At 42.4% G+C, this 22158-nt stretch overlaps 1 protein-coding gene across 7 annotated transcripts in view; it reads left to right on the top strand.

Moving 5' to 3' along the window:
• The window catches only part of LOC147114097 (rap guanine nucleotide exchange factor 6-like), a 412326-nt gene that overhangs the window by 361786 nt on the left and 28382 nt on the right, over positions 1–22158 (top strand). For 5 of the 7 annotated variants that reach the window (XM_085995704.1, XM_085995702.1, XM_085995705.1 and 2 more), the window contains 6 exons: positions 205–416; positions 2387–2510; positions 7264–7287; positions 9727–9950; positions 15983–16141; positions 17793–17945. In XM_085995704.1, the coding sequence (XP_085851830.1) occupies positions 205–416; positions 2387–2510; positions 7264–7287; positions 9727–9950; positions 15983–16141; positions 17793–17945 (896 nt within the window). The remainder of the gene's footprint in view (positions 1–204; positions 417–2386; positions 2511–7263; positions 7288–9726; positions 9951–15982; positions 16142–17792; positions 17946–22158) is intronic. The other 2 variants (XM_085995706.1, XM_085995707.1) reach the window with 1 other exon arrangement.

The following is a 22158-nucleotide window of genomic DNA, read 5'->3' as shown; positions in this document are numbered from 1 at the left end:
TAAACACCACCCGTTGGGCTGAATGGCCTGTTTCTGCACTGCAAGTACTATGTACTACTATGTAATAAAAATGTGTCTGGAGTCTTTCAGCAACAATCATTCTTAAACACAAGTCCTTATTGGAAGATGCTGTATTCCAAAAAATGTAATTATCATCAGATGTAAGCATTATAAAAAGGTCATTGAAAGTTTTCTCTGTTTCAGTGGGCTAAACCTCGCGCCAATTGCACGCCTTCGAGGCACTTGGGAAAAACTGCCGAGCAAGTACGAAAAGCTGCTTCGGGACCTTCAAGATCTCTTTGATCCTTCAAGAAACATGGCAAAATATAGAAACGTTCTCAGCAGCCAGAGTCTGCAGCCGCCCATCATTCCACTGTTCCCTGTAGTCAAAAAAGACCTCACTTTCTTGCACGAAGGTATTCCATTATTAAAGTGCGATTTGCTCATGCAGATAATTCACAGCACGCAGTCAACTGCTTGTTAAGTGTTTAACTCTTGCAGCGGTATCCTCAGCCTTTACGGTAACTGTATGGAGCCCCCATTATTCTCAGGGTAACGATTAGACCACGGTCACGTATTCATTTTGTAACTGTGTGGGATTCTTGTTTATTCAGCAAGGCAAGGGTTAGACTGCTAGGCTCAGTCCTGTCAAGCTCAGGAAAATATGAGTGACCTTAACAATTGGCAAGAGTGACACAGATGGCAGGTGCATTTAAATACATGGAGCAGCCTTTTTTGATAAGTGGCACGCATCAAAATAGGTCACATTTTGAAGCAAACTGAGCAGTTGTCAATCTCAGTAAGTGACACTTGGCAGGTTTGTATTTGTTGTGACAGCTGTAGAGATTATTAAACAGGGTGAAGGTTAAACTAATAGGCACAGTATTTGCTGTACTAACTCTGTACAGTGTTGTTTGTTCAGCAGGGTAAGGGTGAAATAGTGTTACAAATGGTGACAGAAAATGAATCACGTCTTCCGTTTTCAGTTTTTTTGGGGGATGATGCACACATTACACAAAACATCATCAAAATGCAGTGCCGCTAGTAGCTGTATGTGATTTAACAACTGTGCGATGTGTCAAAGATTCTTGCCAGTGTTGTAATACCCTGAATGTACTGAAGTGTTCTGGATTCTGTAATTAATATTTTTAGAATTTCTTTTTAAAAAGCTTTGTGATCATTAATACTTGCATAAATTAGGATTGTAGCGTAATTGGGAAGACTAATATATGAAGCAGTTGTAGGTAGATTCATTGCAATTAACATTTGTTACTTGATGAACCATATCAGTTCTTGTCCATGAAACTTGTAAGCTGTTGGGCCAGCGTAATAGAGGAGCTGGTATTTATTTCTCCAGTATTTCAATTGATATAGTGTATTCTGCAAGTTTTCATATCTAACATGCAATTTCCCATCTTTACATTTTCCACATATAATATGCCATCACACGTAATGTGCACCCTGGGTTTTGTACTCATTTTTAATGTGAAGTGGTGTGCATTATGTACAAAATCTTAATAGAAAACCCCTCCTTTACAAGTTGCATTAGGTTCTCGCATGTTAACAATTTTTATGAATCCTTAAAAGGGAAGGTAACAAAATACTCTGAATAGTAAGTCCTGTATGAACTGCTAATTTTAAAACAATTGATTAGAACTTTGATATGGATTTCTGTATATCCTCCATTTTAACAGTAGAGGGAACATGTGGTGGTGATGTCAGTTAAGGGCATCCCTCAGAGTGAATCTCTTTCCTAATGTCACCGGTGTGATTTATCTGCAAACTTGAACAATTGCACATTCACAGCATTGGCTCTGAGAATTGCTGCCTTCTTTAACATTCATAGCACTGACCCTAAGGGTTACCATTTCCTTAATATTCATAGCACTGACTTCCAGAGCTATCATCTCCTTAGACATTCACAGTGCTAACTATGAGAGTTAGCATCTCCTTTAACATGCATAGTGTTGACCCTCGACCCTCAAAGTGCTTTAGTGTTTAAAAACTGGAGCGGATGGCAAACATATGGTTTTCTCACTGTTGGCTGCAGTTAGTAATATAAATTTGCCAATTGCCTTGTTCTGGTGACAGCTGGTAACCACTTTTTCATGGATTTTAGGAGCTGTTCTCTGACTTAATGGCTGCATTTCTGCCTGACACTTGATAGAAAATGGCACCAAGTAGAATTATAAACAGGAGACTGGTGCTGACATTGTGCGGGTCCCCTGAAATCAGTGTTGAAAAAAAATAAAGTGGCTTTTGAATTATTGTCTCCTTTGACATTGACAGCACTAACTCTTGACAGCTTTTGTAGTTTATGTATTCTGGATATAATTAGGAACCCTGCCATGAAGTGCAACATGACTTTTCTCTCTTGCTTTTTAAGGAAATGACTCCAAAGTAGAAGGTTTGGCAAACTTTGAGAAACTGCGAATGATTGCCAAGGAGATTCGACATGTTGTCCGTATGACCTCAGTTAACATGGATCCTGCTGTAATGTTCAGAAATAGGTTAGTAATTGTCAAGAAACAGAATGAGAATTTTTACTCTGGTCAGGGCACTGCTAATGAATGAATGTTTTTATTGTGGGAATTGTACTCTATTGAAATCTTACTGGATTCTGGAAGATGTTTCCTGTTGAATGTGTAATGTTCAAGAATCACTTTCATATTTACATGTCCCTATAGCAGATGCAAAAGCTTTTAAATGTGTGAAAGTGATGCGCATGAAAATGTTGTGTTGTAGGGCCTATAAAGTTTACTTTTAGTATTTTTTTTTTGAGAGCTGTGCAGTTTTGTACTGATCACAGTATGGGTTGCCAACAGCCCATTTTTGATCAGGTACTGTGCTAGGTTCGATGCACAATTTCGTTCTCTCTTTCACCCATGTAAGAAGTCACACAACACCAGGTTATAGTCCAACAGTTTTATTTGAAATCACAAGCTTTCGGAGCGCTGCTCCTTCGTCACCTGACGAAGGAGCAGTGCTCCGAAAGCTTGTGATTTCAAATAAAACTGTTGGACTATAACCTGGTGTTGTGTGGCTTCTTACATTTGTCCACCCCAGTCCAACACTGGCTTCTCCACACCATCTCTTTCACCCAGTGATGGCAGAAAAACTATTAATTCTGTGCTTAAACATGCTTTTTGTTTAAAATCAGCGTGCTGGTGAGAAGAGCATGTGGTACTGAATGCTCAGTAGCCAGCTCACATTACATTGAACAGCACGCTCCTCGTGCAAGCCTGTGGGCAGCAGTTGTGAACAGGATTGGGCTTGACTGATGGCTCGCATAGCCAACTCAGTATCTGGTCTCAACCTTGAAAAATGGCCACTTGCCTTAGATATCAGAAGCTAGCCAATTCTCTGAGCAATAACCCAGCAAGAGTCGCTGTCTTTATTTAAGGAGGTGGGAGGATAAACTGGTGGGACTTTCCAGTTTGTAAAGTGGGTGAGATTCACTTTAAAAATGGAAATGTTTGTTTGTGAATTGTTGACATGGCTGCTCTGTGAATTCACAGAAATCAAAGTTGGGTTGTTTGATACCATATCAACTAATGTTACTTCTTTGAATCTGATGGCTCGTGTATTCAGGGTGATGCATGCAGATTTTAAATGTTAAGTTTCCTTACCAAACTGAATAGTAGTGATGAGGATAAAAATAACTTTGAATTTGCTGTTAATTAAGCATAGTCAAAGAACAGGCAGTAGACAAATAAAAAGAAGCAGAAATCAGGTCTAAAAATAATTGCTGTGATAAGTGATGCTAAAAGAGCTAACTGTTCAACATAGCCTGAGAGAGACCACCTCCAACTTCAAAGACTGAACTGTGGAAAAAGAGTAATGAACAATGGAATTTTTCAGTCAACCCTCCTTTGGTTTATTTCATTCTTGCTATTCAAGTAACCTGGAGTAAGCAACTTTCATTTAATTTAAACAATAGCAGAAACCTAGCAGATGAATTGAAGGAAGACCAGCCCTCTCAACAATGGGCCGTAATTTGCGGCTCCTATGGGTGCGTACATGCCCATAAGGGCCGCGCAAGTTCCGGGTTTAGGCATGCGCCAAAACCTGGAACTTGCAATCTGTCAAGAATTTCATCCGCATCCCCGGGAAAAGGGCATCCGCGGGCGGGGATTTGCCTAACTTCTGCCCAACGAATTCCCGTGAAATTCTTATGCCTGGTAAAAGCAGGTGTGAATTCAGCCAGCTTTTATCAGCCTAAGAGATTTAAAAAACAGAAATATAAAATTTTATCAATAATTTATACGTTTAAAAACCCTGTCCAATAAGGCAAGTTTATTTTTAGCCCCTTTAAAACATGTAAATTTATTTTTCAAAAAATAAAATTTTTGTTTTAAATAATTACTTAAATGCCATTTTAATTCATTTTAAATATGTGATTTTTTTTTTCTTTATTTGAAGTCTAGAGGTATTTTTTGGGGTATTCCCATTCATACTTATGGGGTTTCTGTACATATGGAATCTCCATAAGCATGAATGGGGATTCCCTTCGGTCATTCGTTGGGCCGGCCCACGTGATCCCAGGGGTGCTCACGAACCGCATGCACCCCTGAGATACGTGGGAGGCCCAGGACCACGAGTCTCCATGCCTCCCAGACCACCAGGTAGGCGCGGATTTTATTTGCGGATCGGAGACATTTCCCCGCAGGAAGCTTCCAATTGCAAATTCAGGGCCAATGTGTTTATAGTCACAAATGAGAAGCAAATCATGGGAGGAAAATCTCTGATGTTCAAGTCCTCTTGTAGCGAGCGATGTGCATAACAGCTTTATTCAGTTCAGAATAAATGAATCCCCCTTTTTGCATCTGGGCTTATCTAGTCCAAATATCAAATGCAGAGCTCATAACAGTATATATATCTGTGGACTTCAACTAAATTTTTTAGTGAAACTAGAACATATCTCCGGCCTGCTTGCCTCCTCCAATGACCCTAACCTCTGCTTAGCAGGTAATGGTTGACAGAGCTGATTTTTAAAAAAATGTACAGCAGGAGTATGGGATCTTTAAAGGAGAAATGGTTGGTGGGTAGCCTCCTTGTACTTTTAACGATGAGGCTATTTTTTTCTCACTCCTGTTGGTAAAATTATCCTGCCGATAGAAACAGGACAGTTCCATGAACTAGAGGTGCTGTTTTTAAATACAGCTGTAAACTGGCTCTTAGTGTGTCCAAGTGTGACTGAGGTATAGAATGAGGTGAACATTGCTGTTGTCATTCATTTTATGTCCCTGTGTTTGTTTTCTTTACTTGTCAATTTTTTTCCTTGCTCCCCTGAAGGCATTGACTCTTTCAAGGTGCCATTTGCTCTCTGGTACCTTGCTTAATTGGTGACTTATTTAGCATCAGTAGAGATTGTCATTAATACAGGGTGCTGGCTGGGAGGAGTTACTGAGTCTGGCATAGTAGGAGAATCGCTTTGACAGTAGTAGAGATTTAATCATTATGGAGTGCTTCAGCCACTGAGTCAACTGTATGTGATGTTGATATTTTGGGGGGGGAATAGGAACTCTAATCCATTCCTATTCCACCATGATGTCATCAGCACTTACCATTAAAAGCAACATAACCACCCGCTATCGCCCAAAATAGTTATAAAACTGGGAATAATCCTAAAGGATATTAAACTTAATCCCAATTCCATTAATAATTCAGAATGTCAACCATGAGGCTCTGAGACAGAAAAAAACCAGAAAATGCTGGAAACGCTGAGCAGGTCAGGCAGCATCTGTGGAGAGAACAGAAAAGTTGATGTTTTGAGTATGAACAGTTCATCAGACTGAGACTTACATTTTCTTAATTTTGTGTCCAGGTCTTTTTATTTTATAGTTCCCACCAAGTCCAAATTTCCTAAAACATACATCAAAAAATAGTGACCGTGAAGTGTGTGGATTGTCACAGAGACAGTGCAAACTTTGCGTAGGCCTTCAACAACTGTCCTTACCGAGTCAGGTTCAGTTATTAAAGTAGATAATTTTACTTAACACAACTCCTGCTAATAACCAGATAAACTGAAGAAGAAACAGTCTCTGAATCTTAGTTTCTAGTCTCAATTGGAAGCTGATTCTCTCTTCCCCTGCAATCCCCTTCAAAAAAGATTCAAATCAAGTGATTTTTTTTCTCAATCGGCCACAATAAAAAGATATTTTGAGTATCAGCTTCAAAGAGGAAGTTTATTCTACTAAATTGCTCATAACCTTAAATGTTTTATTTAAAGGGAGATACACCTCTACTTGTTAGTATCTTTCAGTTTATCCTTCAGAACTGCTAGTTAGAAGCAACCTGAGAGCAGCGGACGGTTGCACCAGATTGCACCCTCCAGCACTAACACTGCCTGAGTCTGTCGCGCAACCTGTTTTCTGCTGAGTTCTGCTGGTCTACCTGCAGAATTTCAGCGAGAACCTGACAGAACCCTAGATTTTTGGTGCTAATTTCTTCCAACCCCTCCCCATCCAGATGATATTTCAAGGTTCTTCCCAATTGACGCCTTTAGTGGCCATTCTACCCAAAATCCATTGTCCCAAATCATGATGCCATAAGAAGTGGGGGGTGGGTTATCCTGCAATGCATGCTTAATATCTTGTAACCAGTAGTTCCAAAACATAAACCGGGCAGCCACAGTTTACTGAGAGGCACTATAAATGAGATGATTTCTCCCTTCATTGCATTTAGATTTTGGGGTTAATTGAGTGAAATGTACTTCCACTTTAAGGAAATAGCTTTAAGCTAGAGGGTTAGAATTTAATCCCAAGTAAAGTCAACTATGGTGGCAGGAAAATGCGTTAGCAGAATCTGGAGTAGCCTGTGATCCCACCTTAATTCTGCATTGCCTCTTCCTGTATTCCTTAAGAGGCTGCGAAAATAGTTGGTTCATAATAAGATATTTGTGGTGCCATTCTGTCTATGTACATCGCATTCAGCGCTCATCTTAGGACCATTTTTTGCTCTCCAATTGCAATCATTAAAACTAGATTTCAATCTTGAATTATAACCCCTCACCAATTTGTGTGTCATCACATCTGCAGTAAGTTCTTAGTGTTCATTTAAAAAAAAAAAGACTCCTCAGTTACTGCTAATTTCAGACCCTTTTGGTGTGATGATGTTTTGACTAGTGGTGCTACTTTTATACCCCTCTCTGTTCCCTTGTACTGCACTCTTCCCCTCATCCTCCTGCTCTTCTGAACTGGTTTGTCTTTTCTATCTTTCTCTCTGAACACATGCTTCAATGTTCATGGCTCTCACTTACAGGAAGAAGAGATGGAGGAGTTTGGGGTAAGTAGTCTGTGCACAGGTGCTGAGGTCTTGGCACATAACAGCTCTGCATCCTCCTCACAACTGCCTGCCATGTAAAACACAGCATGTCTCACATTAACCTAACACCCACCCTACCTGTCCCCTTAGCAAAATATTCATGTTATGTTTGCAGAATGTATTTCTCAACCTACATCAACTAAGTTGTTTATACATCAAAAAATTGCATGCGTTTCTTTACAAACTATACGAACTGTTTGCAGTAAATATGAAAACTGTTAAGGCTGTGCCTGGGTTTAGATGCATTTATTTTGCGAGTGAAGAACATTTTTTGGTGAATTTTGTGCTTCTGAATAATATTAGTGATGGATAATGGAACACCTACACATTTCAGGCACTCTTAGCATCTGGCACTTCCAGGTTAGGTTTTGCACAATTGACTAAAATTAAACCTTTCATTACATTCCCCCAGCATTGCAAGAGCAAGATATTACCATTTCCCACATTAGCTATCTTTATTTTCACTCTGATGTTGCTGTTCAAAACCAGTTAATGTTAAAATAGGGAGCATGCTAACTAGGAACAAGATTGAAATTGTCTATACTCATTTCAACAACAGCAACTACACCTTGCATTTATATAGCACCTTTAGTTTACAGATGGAAGTAGAAAGAATGGTGGGAGTGGAGGGGGGTCATTTTGCACAACAGGAAATAGAGAATTTGTATAGTTGGAAGAGGTTACAAAGTTGGGGTGGCGCAAGGCCATGGAGGGATTTAAACACACAGATGAAACATTTAATTATGAGGCATTGAGAGCTAATGTAGGTCAGAGAGGAGAGGGGTGATGCATGAAGAAACTTGGTGCAAGATAGAATACAAACAGCAGATCTTTGCATGGGAGTGGAGATGGAAGGCCATCCAAGAGAACATTGGAGTAATTAAGTCTAAAGGTGACAAAGGCATTGCTGAGGGTTTTAGCAGAAGATAGGCTGAGGCGTGCGATGCTACAGAGGTAGTAAGTAGTCGGTCTTTGTGAGGAAGAGGATACGGGGTCAGAAGCTCAAGGAGAAAACCCATACCCCACCACGCCATCTGCAGTCTGATGATGAGCTTTTTAAAGTGTGCCATTGAATTCGGTATACTTTTTGGAAAAAGGCATTCAAGTTTCCAAAATCAATTATATCTGTGTGCCCAGTTTTAGATCAGAAAATGGCTATCATGTGCCCCAATCTTCAGAAAATAAACTTATAATTGGTTTATTATGATCTGATTGACAGTGTTATTTAATTTTTAGAAACATGATGGTGTCCAAGTCACCTTTTTGTGGAAATTGAGTCAATGTTTCCCCTTTGCATGCTTGTTCTTTCTGATTTAATGTTAAAATATGTTATTTCCAATAGCTGGACTGAATACACACATACCTTTTCATGCTGTTTCAGTGATATAACACTGTTTAAGCCAATCATTTCTGTGATGCAGCAAAAGATGCATTTAAAAAGTTTACAATTTTCCATAACTAAAATGGGGAAGGGGGTGGAAAACACTCGATTCCCCCCCACCCCCGTGGCCACACCATATGCTGTTTTCCCTATGAGAGGTAGTCCATTTGATTCTGAATTAATCCCAGTACTAGAAAGAAATGTCTTGTATTGCTTCATGTTCCCAGGATGTCCTAAAGTGTTTTACAAACAATGGATTACTTTTGACGTTCAGTCTCAGATGATGTGCAAATAAACATGATGCATAATTTACATGTAGCAAGGTCCCATAAACAGCAAATGAAGAATGAATGAATGACAGGTAACCTGTTTTTGTTGGTGTTGGTTGAGGGGAGGAATGTTGAGCTGGAGAACTCCCTGCTCATCCTGAAAAAAATACCATGGTTATTTTTTAAACCGCCCGAGTCAGGGCCTTGGTTTAATGTCTCACCCAAAATCTGGCACCTCCACGATGTGACATTCCCTCAAAACTGCACTGAAGTGTCAACCAAGATTAAGTGCTCGAATCTGTAGTGGAGCTTGAACCCACATACCCGAGAGGGCAGTCAGTCTGCTTCAGGATAAATTCCAATACTATTATTGAACTGGCCACCAGGTCGTGTGTAAATTGGTACAGCACCAATAGTTTAGCCACTAAATGAAACCAACCCTCCTGTTAGTTAGCATACAGTATTTTAGCTTTGTAAATCTTGTTTAATATGGTTAGGCAGAGCTAGGTTACCTGAAGTTTTAGGAGTATCCAGACTTTTATTATCTCATTGTTACCATTCCAATGTCACAGTAAGGCCTGTTTTTCTTAAATATTTCTCGGTTATTAATGTGAGCATGTGATATTGATAAAGTGACAGCAGCTGCCATTAACTAACGCCCTCTCTCCAGTCATTCACTGCATGCACTGTTTCTATAAACTCGCGCCAAAACCTGGCCGCATTTTGATTTCTCGCTCTTCCTGTGGACAGGTCATTAAGCCAAGGCAGCACGAATTCCAATGTGCTAGATTCAGTGCAAGGTGGGGGACACAAGAAGCGAGTGCGCCGCAGCTCCCTGCTCAATGCCAAAAAGCTTTACGAGGATGCACAGATGGCTCGAAAGGTGAAACAGTATCTCTCGAACTTATATGTGGAGACCAAAGAGGAGATAATCCAAGTAATGTCACTGCAGTGTGAGCCTGCCTATAGCACATGTGAGTGAACTACAGAGATTTTTATTCTGGTAAATTTTAAATGCAGAAACATCTAGGAATTTGGTTCATGTGCATAATTTTATTCAAAGGCTGAATGGGCCAAATTTTGCTGCCATAATAACGGTGAGGCTCGGCATTATTTATGTGCAAATGGCACAGCAACTTCATGCAAGGGGCAGATGCGAGGTTAAATGCGGAAATCCAAAAGTTGCTGTCCGAGTTGCGCCGCTCCGCCTTTAGCTTCGTGAAAACGGCGTCTCGTTGTCTGCCTCGCCATTGAAGTGCATTGAATGGCATGAAGTTGCTGTATTTGCACGGTAGATACAAACTAAACTCCCCACAGAAAATAAATGTCTTGTCATTTCAAGTCTAAGGGCTCGATTTTAATAACGGATGCGTGTTGAGTGTGGGCCCACTGCTCGGCAGCTTTCGGACCCGCTCCCGGCTGCCGCCTCCCAGCACTTCCGATTTTGGCTTCATTGGCCTCGTTACGGCCGACGTGCGGGTCCCTCCAGGCAATTGCTTGGAGGATGTCAATTTCTCACGTCTAATGACACGTTGTTTGTTTGAAAATTTAAAGGGGCCATGTCTCCTTTGCATACAAATGTCATTGGGATGGCTTGGTGCTGTATTATCTAGAAAGGGGAGTTGACCGCAACTGTTCGGAGCAAAATTTAATGAATGATATTGCTGGTCATATTATTCCAGAAAGAGATTCATGATTTTTTGATATATGCCTTTACTATCTGACTATGAAATGAAGAAGATGCCAGATATGTTCCAATCATTTGCTTAGTAATATTAATGCTTTTTTCTCTGAATGGTGCTGGGAGCTGGAATGGCAGCCCCAAAAACTAAGGCTGCAGTCAGGTTCAATGAGGGCTCTCGCCATGCTTTTGTTGAGGGATTTAGAGGATGTCAGGCGCTCCTCTTCCCTGGAAACGGAAGGAGGAGGCCTCCTCAGCAAGCCAAGGCAACTTGGCTGCAAATTGCTGAGGAGGTGAGCTCGAGGTCTGTGTGCAGACGTACATGGGTTTAATGTTGAAAAAGGTTTAATGATCTGCTGAGATCACCTAAAGTGTGACCTCTGTGTTCTGGGAAATAGAAGTTCAAGAGTGAAGGCTCAGGGCGATTTCCGTGTAGAATGTTGATGGTGACACTGAACGCAAACCACCATTTATTGGACAGATAATGCCTGGGGTTTGAGACTGTTGGACTTATATTAATCTCCATGTGCCAGCCACCTGTAGTTGAAGCGTTAGCTTACGCGAATCTGGCATGGCTGAGTGCATCCCTTGCCTGACGGCCATCAATGTGGTCGCCTGCTGCTGGGCTGGCCGCATCCGGCCCTGCAAGGCGTCACTCCCCATCCTCCTCCTCTTCATCTTCCTCCAAGGAGGCTGTGTGCTGAGCCACTCGTTCATCCGGCAGCACTAAGCCGCGCTGCTCTTCCTCCGAATCTGACGACCAGGATGTAAATGGATCCCATCCCGTTGTATAGATTTCAGTTGAGGCAAGAAGCTTGCAAGCACACACTCAAAGTGGCCTGAAATTATTCCAATCAGTTCAAACAGCAGATGTGTGCCAGCTTGACCAGTCACAAGGTCATTTGATTTGCAAAATCTTATCCCAAATCTCCAACAACAAAGTTGTTGCACTTGAATGCCAGCCATGTTACAGGAGCACTTTTAAAGTTCTGCACCAATAATGACTACAGATCATGTCCTCCACCAACTCGTCTCCTTGCAGCTGGACTGTTTCTGACAAGACGGGAAACAGGAGCCAGAGGCACGAAAATGGGAACCCTCTATCAAAATAGGATTATCAAGGCAGTTAACAGGCTCTTAACTACCTGTCCCACTGGTTGGAGTCGGGTCAGTTTGGGAGCGGCTGACCCGACACTCACGTGGGGGCGGGATGGAGGTGGGTTGGGTGTCTGAAGCCATTTTTTCCGATTTTTGCAGCTGACCTACCTCCTCAGGGTTATTAAAATCAAGCCTAAAGTATCATTTAACGATGTGATACGTGTCAATTACTGCCAGTCAACCTCGCTGGCACTGAAAATTAACTATTATAAGTGTGACATCTCATGCCTTCGGGCTTTAATTGTTGTTGGAGATTTTAATGTATAATTTTTCTTTTTACTTTTCCTTTCTGTCTCTTTTGCTTTCTCTCTCAATCCAATCTTTCTTTCCCCCTCTTTATTTCTCCTTCTGATTTGACATTGAATTCACTCACTCACATTTACATTTCCTTCTCAGTCCTTGCACTGTTTTTTTAACAATCTTTCAATCTGTTTGGTTAAGGAGATGCACAGTTGCTTGCCCTGTTTCCCTCGCTGTATCATTATCAGCTCGCTCTTTCAGCAACTTGCCCTGCCAAAAATTTAATAACCTAAATGTGCAAGGGCAAGTCTAGCTAACGTTAGATGCCCTGCTCCAACAAGTTATGGACCAATCATTCTATCAGAGACCAGTATTCTTCTTTGGACAAATTGATTGTGATTAACATTAGAAGTTTTTCTCCAATTCTTTACTTAGTAAAGTCCTTCCTGTACTGTTCCAATACTCTACCAACCCCTGAACTGCACAATAGCAGCTTGAGGTTACTCACCATCAGATTTTATGTTTTTCTTGAGAGGAGTGGATGTTTGCGAGATGTCATTGTGGTATTTTTGATGAGGTAGACGCAATGGCTGGCTCTACTATTGACCCACTGTGGAGCTGTTGGAACTTACTTAAAGCAGTAAAGTGAAAACTAATTTTTTTTGGGGGGGGAGGGGTGGGGAAATGTGCGAGTTTAATTTATTTTGTTTCAGTAATTTGCAGTCGATACTGAAGAATTTTGTCCAGAAATAAATACAGAACGAGTAGCTGCTATTATTTATTTGTGTTTGGGATTTATTTAGTCAGTCATTGACGAGCATCTTCAGCTGCTTCATCAATGACCTTCCCTCCAACATAAGGTCAGAAATGGGGATGTTCGCTGATGACTGCACAATGTTCACAGCTCCTTAATAATGAAGCAGTCCATGCCCGCATGCAACAAGACCTGGATGACGTTCAGGCTTGGGCTGATAAGTGGCAGGTAACATTCATGCCACAGAAGTGCCAGGCAATGACTATCTCCAACAAGCGAGAGTCTAACCACCTCCCCTTGACATTCAACGGTATTACCATCGCCGAATTCCCCAGCATCAACTCCTGGGGGTCACTATTGACCAGAAGCTTAACTGGACCAGCCACACACATACTGTGGCAACAAGAACAGGTCAGAGGCCAGCTATTCTGCGGTGAGTGTCTCACCTGACTCCCCAAAGCCTTTCCACCATCTACAAGGCACAAGTCAGGAGTGTGATGGAATACTCTCCACTTGCCTGGATGAGTGCAGCTCCAACAATACTCAAGAAGCCTGACGCCATCCAGGACAAAGCAGCCCGCTTGATCGGCACCCCATCCACCACTTTAAACATTCACCCCCTCCACCACCAGCGTACCGTGGCTGCAGTGTGTACCATCTACAAGATGCATGCCAGCAACTCGCCAAGGCTTCTTCGGCAGCACCTCCCAAACCCGCGACGTCTACCACCTAGAAGGACAAGGGCAGCAGGTGCATGGGAACACCACCACCTCCAAGTCCCCCTCCAAGTCACATAACATCCTGACTTAGAAGTATATCGCTGATCCTTCATCATCGCTGGGTCAAAATCCTGGAACTCCCTCCCTAACAACACTGTGGGAGCACCTTCACCATACGGACTGCAGCGTTTCAAGAAGGCAGCTCACCACCACCTTCTCAAGCGTAACTAGGGATGGGCAATAAATGCTGGCTTTGCCAGCGACACCCATATACGAATAAAAAAAAAAAATCCCAGTATCAATAGCTAATTTTTTCCTCCCTCCTTTCCAGTCCTGAAACCATTGACCCATTGTTGGAGTACAGTTTCATAAACACAGGTTGCCCTTGGGTACCTTCCCAAGTGGCCAGAATTTATCTTTGACTATAGACGATGAATGTTGGCAGACTTTACAGTCTTGGGGGCATCACAGCCAAGCACACACCTGCTCTTACGTCACATGCAATTGCAGCATGGGTCACTGGATGGCGATCAGGGGTGGAAACCCTGGCTGACTTTCCTCTCTAACTCAATTGCACTGAGGCTAATTGTAGCATTGCTACTGCTGACCCAGCTCAGCAGAGGCTGGAAATCATACGTAGGACATTGCTGAGCTATGTGGCTCAGCTGCCGACTGGCAAAATTCACTGAGCTATTAGCAGAGCACCTCCTGCTTTAACGTCCTGACCAATATTTACCCCTCAACCAACATCACTATGCCGATTATCTGGTTATTATCACCTTGCTGTGTGTGGGACCTTGCTGTGTGCAAATTTGCTGCCGCAGTTCCTACATTGCAATAGTGACCACTTCAAAAGTACTTAATTGGCTGTAAGACGCTTTGGAACGTGCTGAGGTGGTGAAAGGCGCTATATAAATGGAAGCCTTTCTTTTTAATGAACAAAACGATCAAAGGAACACAACTAAATGTGTCATTGTAGGTTTGTTTTATAATGACACAGCATCACTGTCACAGAGCAACAGATTACATCCACAAACATTCCCTCTTCTCACCAGAGAAGGGACGTTACTGATCATGGAAGCCACTCTAGACCCATCCAAAGGGAAATAGAAATCAGTGGGAGAGTCTTGCTATTTCTTTTTGATGCACTACCCAGTGGCCCGTTACAGATTGTAGCTCACAGAGGAATAGGAGCCAGTTGTCTATCCAGCCTCTCTCAGCTGTGGCAGGTGTATGGTTGGGAACAACAAGGTGAAGGAAGGGGAAAATCTCAAAATGGATATTAAAATCAGATTTAATCAGCATTGATCCCACGTGCTTTTGAATACTGTATGTTTTACATTCAGGATCACAGATCAGGATTGGGCTGTAACCAGGGATGAGCTACCACTTTTAAAGGTCTTATCTTTCGTAGGTGATGGAGGAAAAACAAAAGCAGAAATCAATACTATGTCTGGCACTGCAGTTAAAATTGCTATTTGGTGTCAGCGAGAGCATACTGCCATCAGGTGGTTGTGTAGGTATAGCACACTATAGGCCAAAACTCTTATAATCTATTTTGTTGTCTAGTTTTCATGTTAAAATCCATAGAAGGTATACTATTCCCTTGCGTCAAATCAGCAAAATAAATCCTGACACCATTGTGATGAGATAAAATATGGAGATAGTGGAAAAGGTTAAAAGAAAAGCAGTAGGGGGGGAATTTCCGCCTTGGGACATTGAGCTATGAAGAGACACTAAGGAAGTTAAATGGATTTTCATTGGGAAATAGACTAAAGGAAACTACTGTAATGAAGAGAATTGATGATGTGTATTGTATGTTTATTGATGACCTGTATCTTGTGTTAAAACCAGGAGAGGACATGACTGAAAGCTAAATAGGCTCCAAGATGTACTTAGCAACTATTTTCTTCCCACAGTCATTGATTTGGAATAGAAACCCACCTAGTTGATGCTGACTTACTCTAAGCATTCATAAGAAAATTGGTTTAATTCCCAAATCAGCAGGAAACAATAACACTTTGAATTAGGAACGAGATGAATAATGGCCAGATTGGATCTTGCGAAAGGACCTGAGTGGTGGAGTAAGCTGTGTTGGTTGAACAACCCTTTCTTATTCCTACATTCTTGTGTTCTTACAAAATCACACAGTACAGTATTATTGATTGACAGACGGCATGTTTCAATCATGGTAGCCTATTATCTACAATAAAATGTCTGCTGTTACACAAAAGAGAAATCATTCTTTCTACATATTGCACATAATAACACACACTACATTGTGTTCCAATGCAGTAATGCACCTTTGGAGTTCAAATGATGCTTCGCTTTCTTAGTGTTATCTCGGCTCCTCATGTAACACAGTTCAGTTTTCTGTATGTAATTATCTTCAGCTAAAAATACTAGGCATCCTTCACAGTCAAGGTTGCTAATAGTTGCTTTTTTTCATAACAGTAAGCAAGAATTTTGGGGAGAGGCGATCATATAAAAGCTCAGATATGTCCCCAGTAACTATGAGGTCATCTGGTCAACAAGGAAAACACCAGTCACAGCAACGAATGAGCCAAGCCCTCCAGGTGCCATCGCGCAAGAAAGTACCAACCACGTCATTTGGTAACTGCTTCATCCATTTCTATGCTAACGAATATTACTTATTACTGTAAAATGTAGTAACTGAGCCGTAGCCTCATGCATGTTTTTATATATCCTGTAAGTGTAGAGGGAAAGGCATTAATGACATTAACAGAACTTTTATCAATTTTAGTAGAATGGCAATAATCTCTAACAGAAAGTGACTTCTGCACATTTGCAATTTTAAATCAAGGAGAGGAGAAACAGAGTCAACGCTTTGGGTCGAATCCTTTGTCATAACTGGAAAAGGTTAGGGAGGAGAGATTTTTAAGCAGGGGCAGGGAGGAGGGGAGGAAAGAACAAAGGGAAGGTCTGTAATAGGATGGAAGGCAGGAGAGATTGAATGATAAAAGGGATGATAGTGCAAGGCAAAAGGAGAGGTAATGGGACAAGTTAAGAAACAAAAGATGACTCTCGATGTGTGGATGATGATGGCAGCAACATTAATAGCTACCATGTGATGAAACAAGAGCGAAAAAAAAGAAAGAAATACAGGGGCCAATATATAGTTCAACAATTTCAGACCGATCACCGATCTCCGATCCCCAACCCTGGGGCCTTTGTATGGGGGGTGAGGGGTCTGATGGGGGTAAGCTTGTGGGCCGGGGGGAAGCACTCCTGCACCTCCTGGCCCAAAAGCAGTGCTAAGAAGGCACTTACCTTCTCCCCGAAGCTGTCCTCGCCTCACTTCAGCTGCCGGGTTTCCCCAGGCCTGGGAAACCCGGCTGCCCACTGTAAAACCTGCAAAGCAGGTTAAATCTGAGGCTGCCAGCTCCATTTAAAACAGTTAAATTGCCAGTCCGCCTCCCAGGAGGGTTGGGGTTCAGATTTTTAAAATTTTTACATTTGACCCAAATCCCACCCACCCCTTTTTGTGTGCTAAAATTCAGCCCAATTTAACCTAGAACCATTACAAATCTCAGCTAAAATGGGGGTAATCTCTTTATTGGGGATTTATTCCTGGTGCTTGGTGGCGGCATCTTCTACCCACTGTGTAACTAGCCATATGTGCCCTGCCCTTGCAGCTTTATTTGTAACTAAAAGGCCAGATTGCAGTGGCTGAATTTTGTGCTGAGAACATCACCAGCAGGTGTCAGAGATTTTGGGTTCTGGGAAAAGCTAGAGAGTATGTGAAAATAAATGTGAGTGGTGGTTTCATGAGCCAAGTGCTTTAACAGATAAATATATGGAGTGGTATAGTATTGAGATATATGGAGCAGGGAAGTCCTAAGTTTAATACCATGTCTATGAGTTAGCTGCTTTCAGCCAGGCTGGAAGAGGCATGGCAATTAGTTCTTCAGGGCCGAGGAGGGAGACAATCTTTAAGGGTTCCAGCTCTTGATAACTATGCATTGATCTGCGGTAAAAAGTGTAGATTTATGGGCGAGGACAGGGCCTGGTTGTGTTGCTTCTCCCTCGGCCCTTTACAGTCAAACAGCATATTTGACACTCACAGCGAAGAGTAGTATTGAAGTGAATAGCCAGGGGGTTCCAGTGCCATTTGGATAGTACCCCAGGATGAATCACTGCCACCAATCGGGGAGAGGAGATTACAGAGGGCTAAGAATGCGGTTATAACAACAGAAATTGGAAAAGCATCATTACAATAGCTCTATTAATTGTATTTCCCCAGGTACCAATTCTCCACAGTCCTTGAAGAAGGCTCTAGTCTTGTCTGAGGAAGTACAAGCAGATAAAAGCAAGAAGAATGCTGAAGATGCAGTGTCAACAGCATCATCTCAACTCTCTTCTCCTCCTGTATCTCCTCAGAGCTCTCCCCGCAAAGGTAATCTTTAGCCATATAGCATCATTTGAATAGCAGCAAACTTCAAATGAACACTATGAAGGGAATTTTCCGGGGTGTCAGTTGGCGGGATCGGTGGTGGGTCGGGTGGGAAAGTTTTTTTTTTACAGTGGGTCGGGGCCCCGCTGTCAACCCACTGCCAGGCGCCTTTCCCAATGCCGAGTCCGTCAGCGCTGAGCAGACCCGACCGGCAGCGGTGGGAGACCCAATTAAACTCATTATTGCCTTGTTGACAGATAATGAACATGCTTTTTTAACTTACCTTTTCACTTTAATTTCATGGCCACGGGAACCACGCTGTTCGGGGACCACGGCTGTCAACCTGAGCCAGGAGTTCAGTGGCCATTGCTCCAGCTGATTCCTTGATGGCTTCAAATGTACAGTAAAAGCTCCCACCTGACACATCTTCACTTTCCTCAGCCACAAGCTGTTTCTCAGTCCATTTCCAGCACCGATTCTGCAGGCTTTCCATTCTCCATCCAGTATTACCACATTCACCTGCCATCTATTCCATCAGCATAGGTGCCCTTTATACTGTCTCACCTTGGTCCTCAGAATCCCACCACGATCAGCCCCGACACCAGCAGCACCAACAACAACACCAACCTTCTCCGCAATCACCTGATGCTACACAGGGCATTGGCACCTGAGCACATTGCTGCCAGGGATGGCCTCACCATGGCCAGATTTACTTCACTTGACGCTGTACACCCTGACTGCCACATGATGCGCCAGGTTGGCACCACCCCACCATAAAGCATCTCTACAATGTCCAAGTCATTCCTTTCACACTCACCATCATTGTGGGGGATACAGTTATGTCTCACCATTCACTGCAACTCACGAAACCACTTCCAAAGGTGCACACAAATCTGTCCAAGAACGCAAAGTGTTGAAACTAAAGGTTTCACTGTTTGACAGCACATTAACAGAAACTTTACATGAACATTGGATAAAACACCCAAGTGGCTACCCTTGTGTGCTGTTAGTTGGTATGATTTCACTAGGATGAGGGCGAGTGTGAGGGGTGGCTAGCGAGATGGGGATGTGATAATGTAGATAGAGAGAGGGGGATGGGTGGAGGTGTAAGGTAAGTTGGTGTGTGTAAGGATGTGCAGGAGTAGGGTAGGGAAGGCAGAGTGATGGGGATGTGATGAGAGGCACAGCAGGATGAAGTGAGTGTGGCTTTGTAATAAAGTTTCGTGATCTAATGAAATCATTGAAACGTTTGCACTACTGCACCCAGGTCCTCCTGACGACATCCCTGCATGTGCCCTCCTGTGCAATGTGCAACCAGGCTGCATTGGTCTCCTGAGGAGGTGTCTTCCACCCATGGGAAGGGAAGAGGACCTCCCTGCGTGCTGTGACTCCCTCCATAAGCATGTGGAGGGAGTCATGGGAGAACCTGGGTGCAGCTCTGCACCTCTGTGCAGTGATTGTCAGTGTTTGCAGCACTTCAGTGCTGCAGTACACTGACGGCACAAATGTCAAAATAATGTTGGCCATGGTCCCTTTAAGGAAACGATGTCACCAGACCCGCTTCCTCTTATTGGCTTGGGAAATGCGCTGGGCGGGCTTAACAAGCCCTATCAATGGAAAGTCATTTCACAGAGCGGGATGGAAACAATAGCGGGGTTGGGACCCGCCACCTACGTCGTCGGCCACTGACCCGCCGAGATAAGTAAAATCGTGGCCAAAGTTCTTTTGGTAAAATTTTACGCCATTAAAGAAAATAGAAGTGTATTTTAAACCTCTTAATCAAAGCACAGAACCACTGATGAAACATTGAGGTTAATTCCTAGTATCACACGGGTACAAATCTTGGGGTAGAATTATACGGTCAATTTACCATTGATGCAAAACAGTTTCTTTCTCACAGTGATGCCGAAATTACATTATAACTCTGGACAGAGGTCCCAAGCTGGCTCTGGAGTAAAACATTGTGAGGCTCCATCGCTAAGGCCATAAGTGTTTTAGCACATTGCAGTGCTGGATGGGTTTGCTTAGGCTTTAGTTAACAAATATATTGGTCCGGATCTTGCTGGAACAGGGCATCTCACGGTGTGCTCTAAGAATTTTTTCTGCACCCTTCAACTCAAAAATCTTTTGCGCCGCAACTTGCTGCAAGTGCGAGCTGATAACCACGTGGCGAAGGCAGTGGAGCATCTGGGACCTCCGTGAACAGTGAGACCAACATTGTATCTCCTTAACCAATGAGATTTAAGGATTGAGAAATAAACAGAGGAACGACTAAGAAGGAGGGTGAATTAGAGTCAAATCAGGTGCAGAAAGAGAGGGAAAGAAAGGGTGGATTAAGCGAGAGACAGAAAGGAAAAGTAAGAAAAAAAAAAGTTATAATTTGACATTTTAAAATCTCGAAGAACAATTTACCACCCGAAGGAAGGCGACTCCACAGTTTAAATTGTTCAATTTCTGGGCCAGAGAGGTTGATTGGCACTGCATTAACAAGTCATTAAAAAGAGCATGACTTGCATTTATATAGCATCTTTCACAACCACCGGATATCCCAAAGCACTTTACAGCCAATGAAGTACTTTTTTGAAGGGTAGTCACTATTGTAATGTAGGAAACGCAGCAGCCAATTTGCACACAGCAAGCTTCCACAAACAGCAATGTGATCATGACCAGGTAATCTGTTTTAGTTATGTTGATTGAGGGATAAATATTGGCCAGGACGCCAGGGATAACTCCCCTGTTCTTTGAAATAGTGCCATGGGAACTTTTACGTCCACCTGAGCGAGCAGAAGGGGCCTCGGTTTAATGTCTCATCAGAAAGACATCACCTCCGACAGTGCTGCACTCCCTCAGTACTGCACTGGAGTGTCAGCCTAGATTTTTGTGCTCAAGTCTCTGGAGTGGGACTTGAACTCCGAAGCGAGGGTGCTACCAACCTACATGCCTAAAAAGGGTCTTGTGCTGTCAATTACCAGGCTTACCTTTCTGTGGTGGGTTTAATGGGCAGTTAATGTGAAAATTCAGTAAGTTCTTCAAAAATAATGGGGAGGCTAAGGGCGAGATGCCATTTGTGCAAAGCAAATGGCAGAGCGGCTTAAGTCGACCAACAAGTTCTGGCACCGATTTGCATGTTAATAACGGCGTGAGTCGTTAACATGTTACTTTTCCAGTAAGATCTGCCCCATTGAAAGTACAGTAAGCAATGTTCTTTCAAATATATACTTATTCTGTATGAGGTTAAATTTTAGAAACTGATGTCAATTCTTTCATTCATTGGCAATAATAAAACTTGCCTAGTTATTTAAAGGAAAACAGTGAGGGTTTAGGTGACTTTCATTTTTTGAGCAGGTTCATTTTCCAAAAACATAACCTGATGATTTCCTCTGTTTAATATAAAAATTACCTTGATGGATTTGTAGTTTTATTTCAAACAGCATTATTGGCCAAATAATTTTCTGGGTGACTTCAGCTTATTTTTAACTGCCTCATTTTTATTTTAGAAATAACCTGTATTGTATGAAGACTTGGATGCCATTTTACTTTTTGTGCCTTTAGTGAGTGCAAAAAATTATGCTCATCATAGTCTGGGCCCCAAGCTCAAAGTTGTTTAAAAACCCAAGAGGTATTTCTCAGATCACTCAGCAGGGTTATCCAGAGAGTAGCTGGGGCATTCAGATCAGTAAGTTTCTAGGCTCTAGGCTCAAACCATGATCTGTATAGAATTAGCTGATATCAGCCAAAATGATAGCAAGGACACTGCAATTGACATCAGTATCTCTGGGTTAGGGAGACAGAAAATGATCAGTAGTTTCGGTTGGAAGTGCGAGCATGTGGCTATGTTGTTTACCTGTGATGCTCCTCGCAGCGAGTAGCCAGTTAGTACTCAATACCAAGGCTCAAGTATGAATAATGGCCACATTATTCTATAGACTCTGGAACAGTTCCCATGGATTGGAGGATAGCTAATGTAACCCCACTATTTAAAAAAGGTGGTAGAGAGAAAACGGGGAATTATAGACCGGTAAGCCTGACATCGGTAGTGGGGAAAATGCTAGAGTCCATTATAAAAAATGTAATAGCAGAGCACTTGGAAAACAGTGACAGGATCAGACAAAGTCAACATGGATTTGCAAAAGGTAAATCATGCTTGACTAATCTACTGGAATTTTTTGAGGATGTAACTAGTAGAATAGATAAGGGAGAACCAGTAGATGTGGTG

Source organism: Somniosus microcephalus, chromosome 8, assembly GCF_052327205.1.
Source record: "Somniosus microcephalus isolate GS21.2 chromosome 8, FLI_Smic_1.0, whole genome shotgun sequence".
NCBI classification, from domain to species: domain Eukaryota; kingdom Metazoa; phylum Chordata; class Chondrichthyes; order Squaliformes; family Somniosidae; genus Somniosus; species Somniosus microcephalus.
Note: the sequence above shows the minus strand (reverse complement) of the source record. Positions and strands in the feature narration are given on the sequence as shown.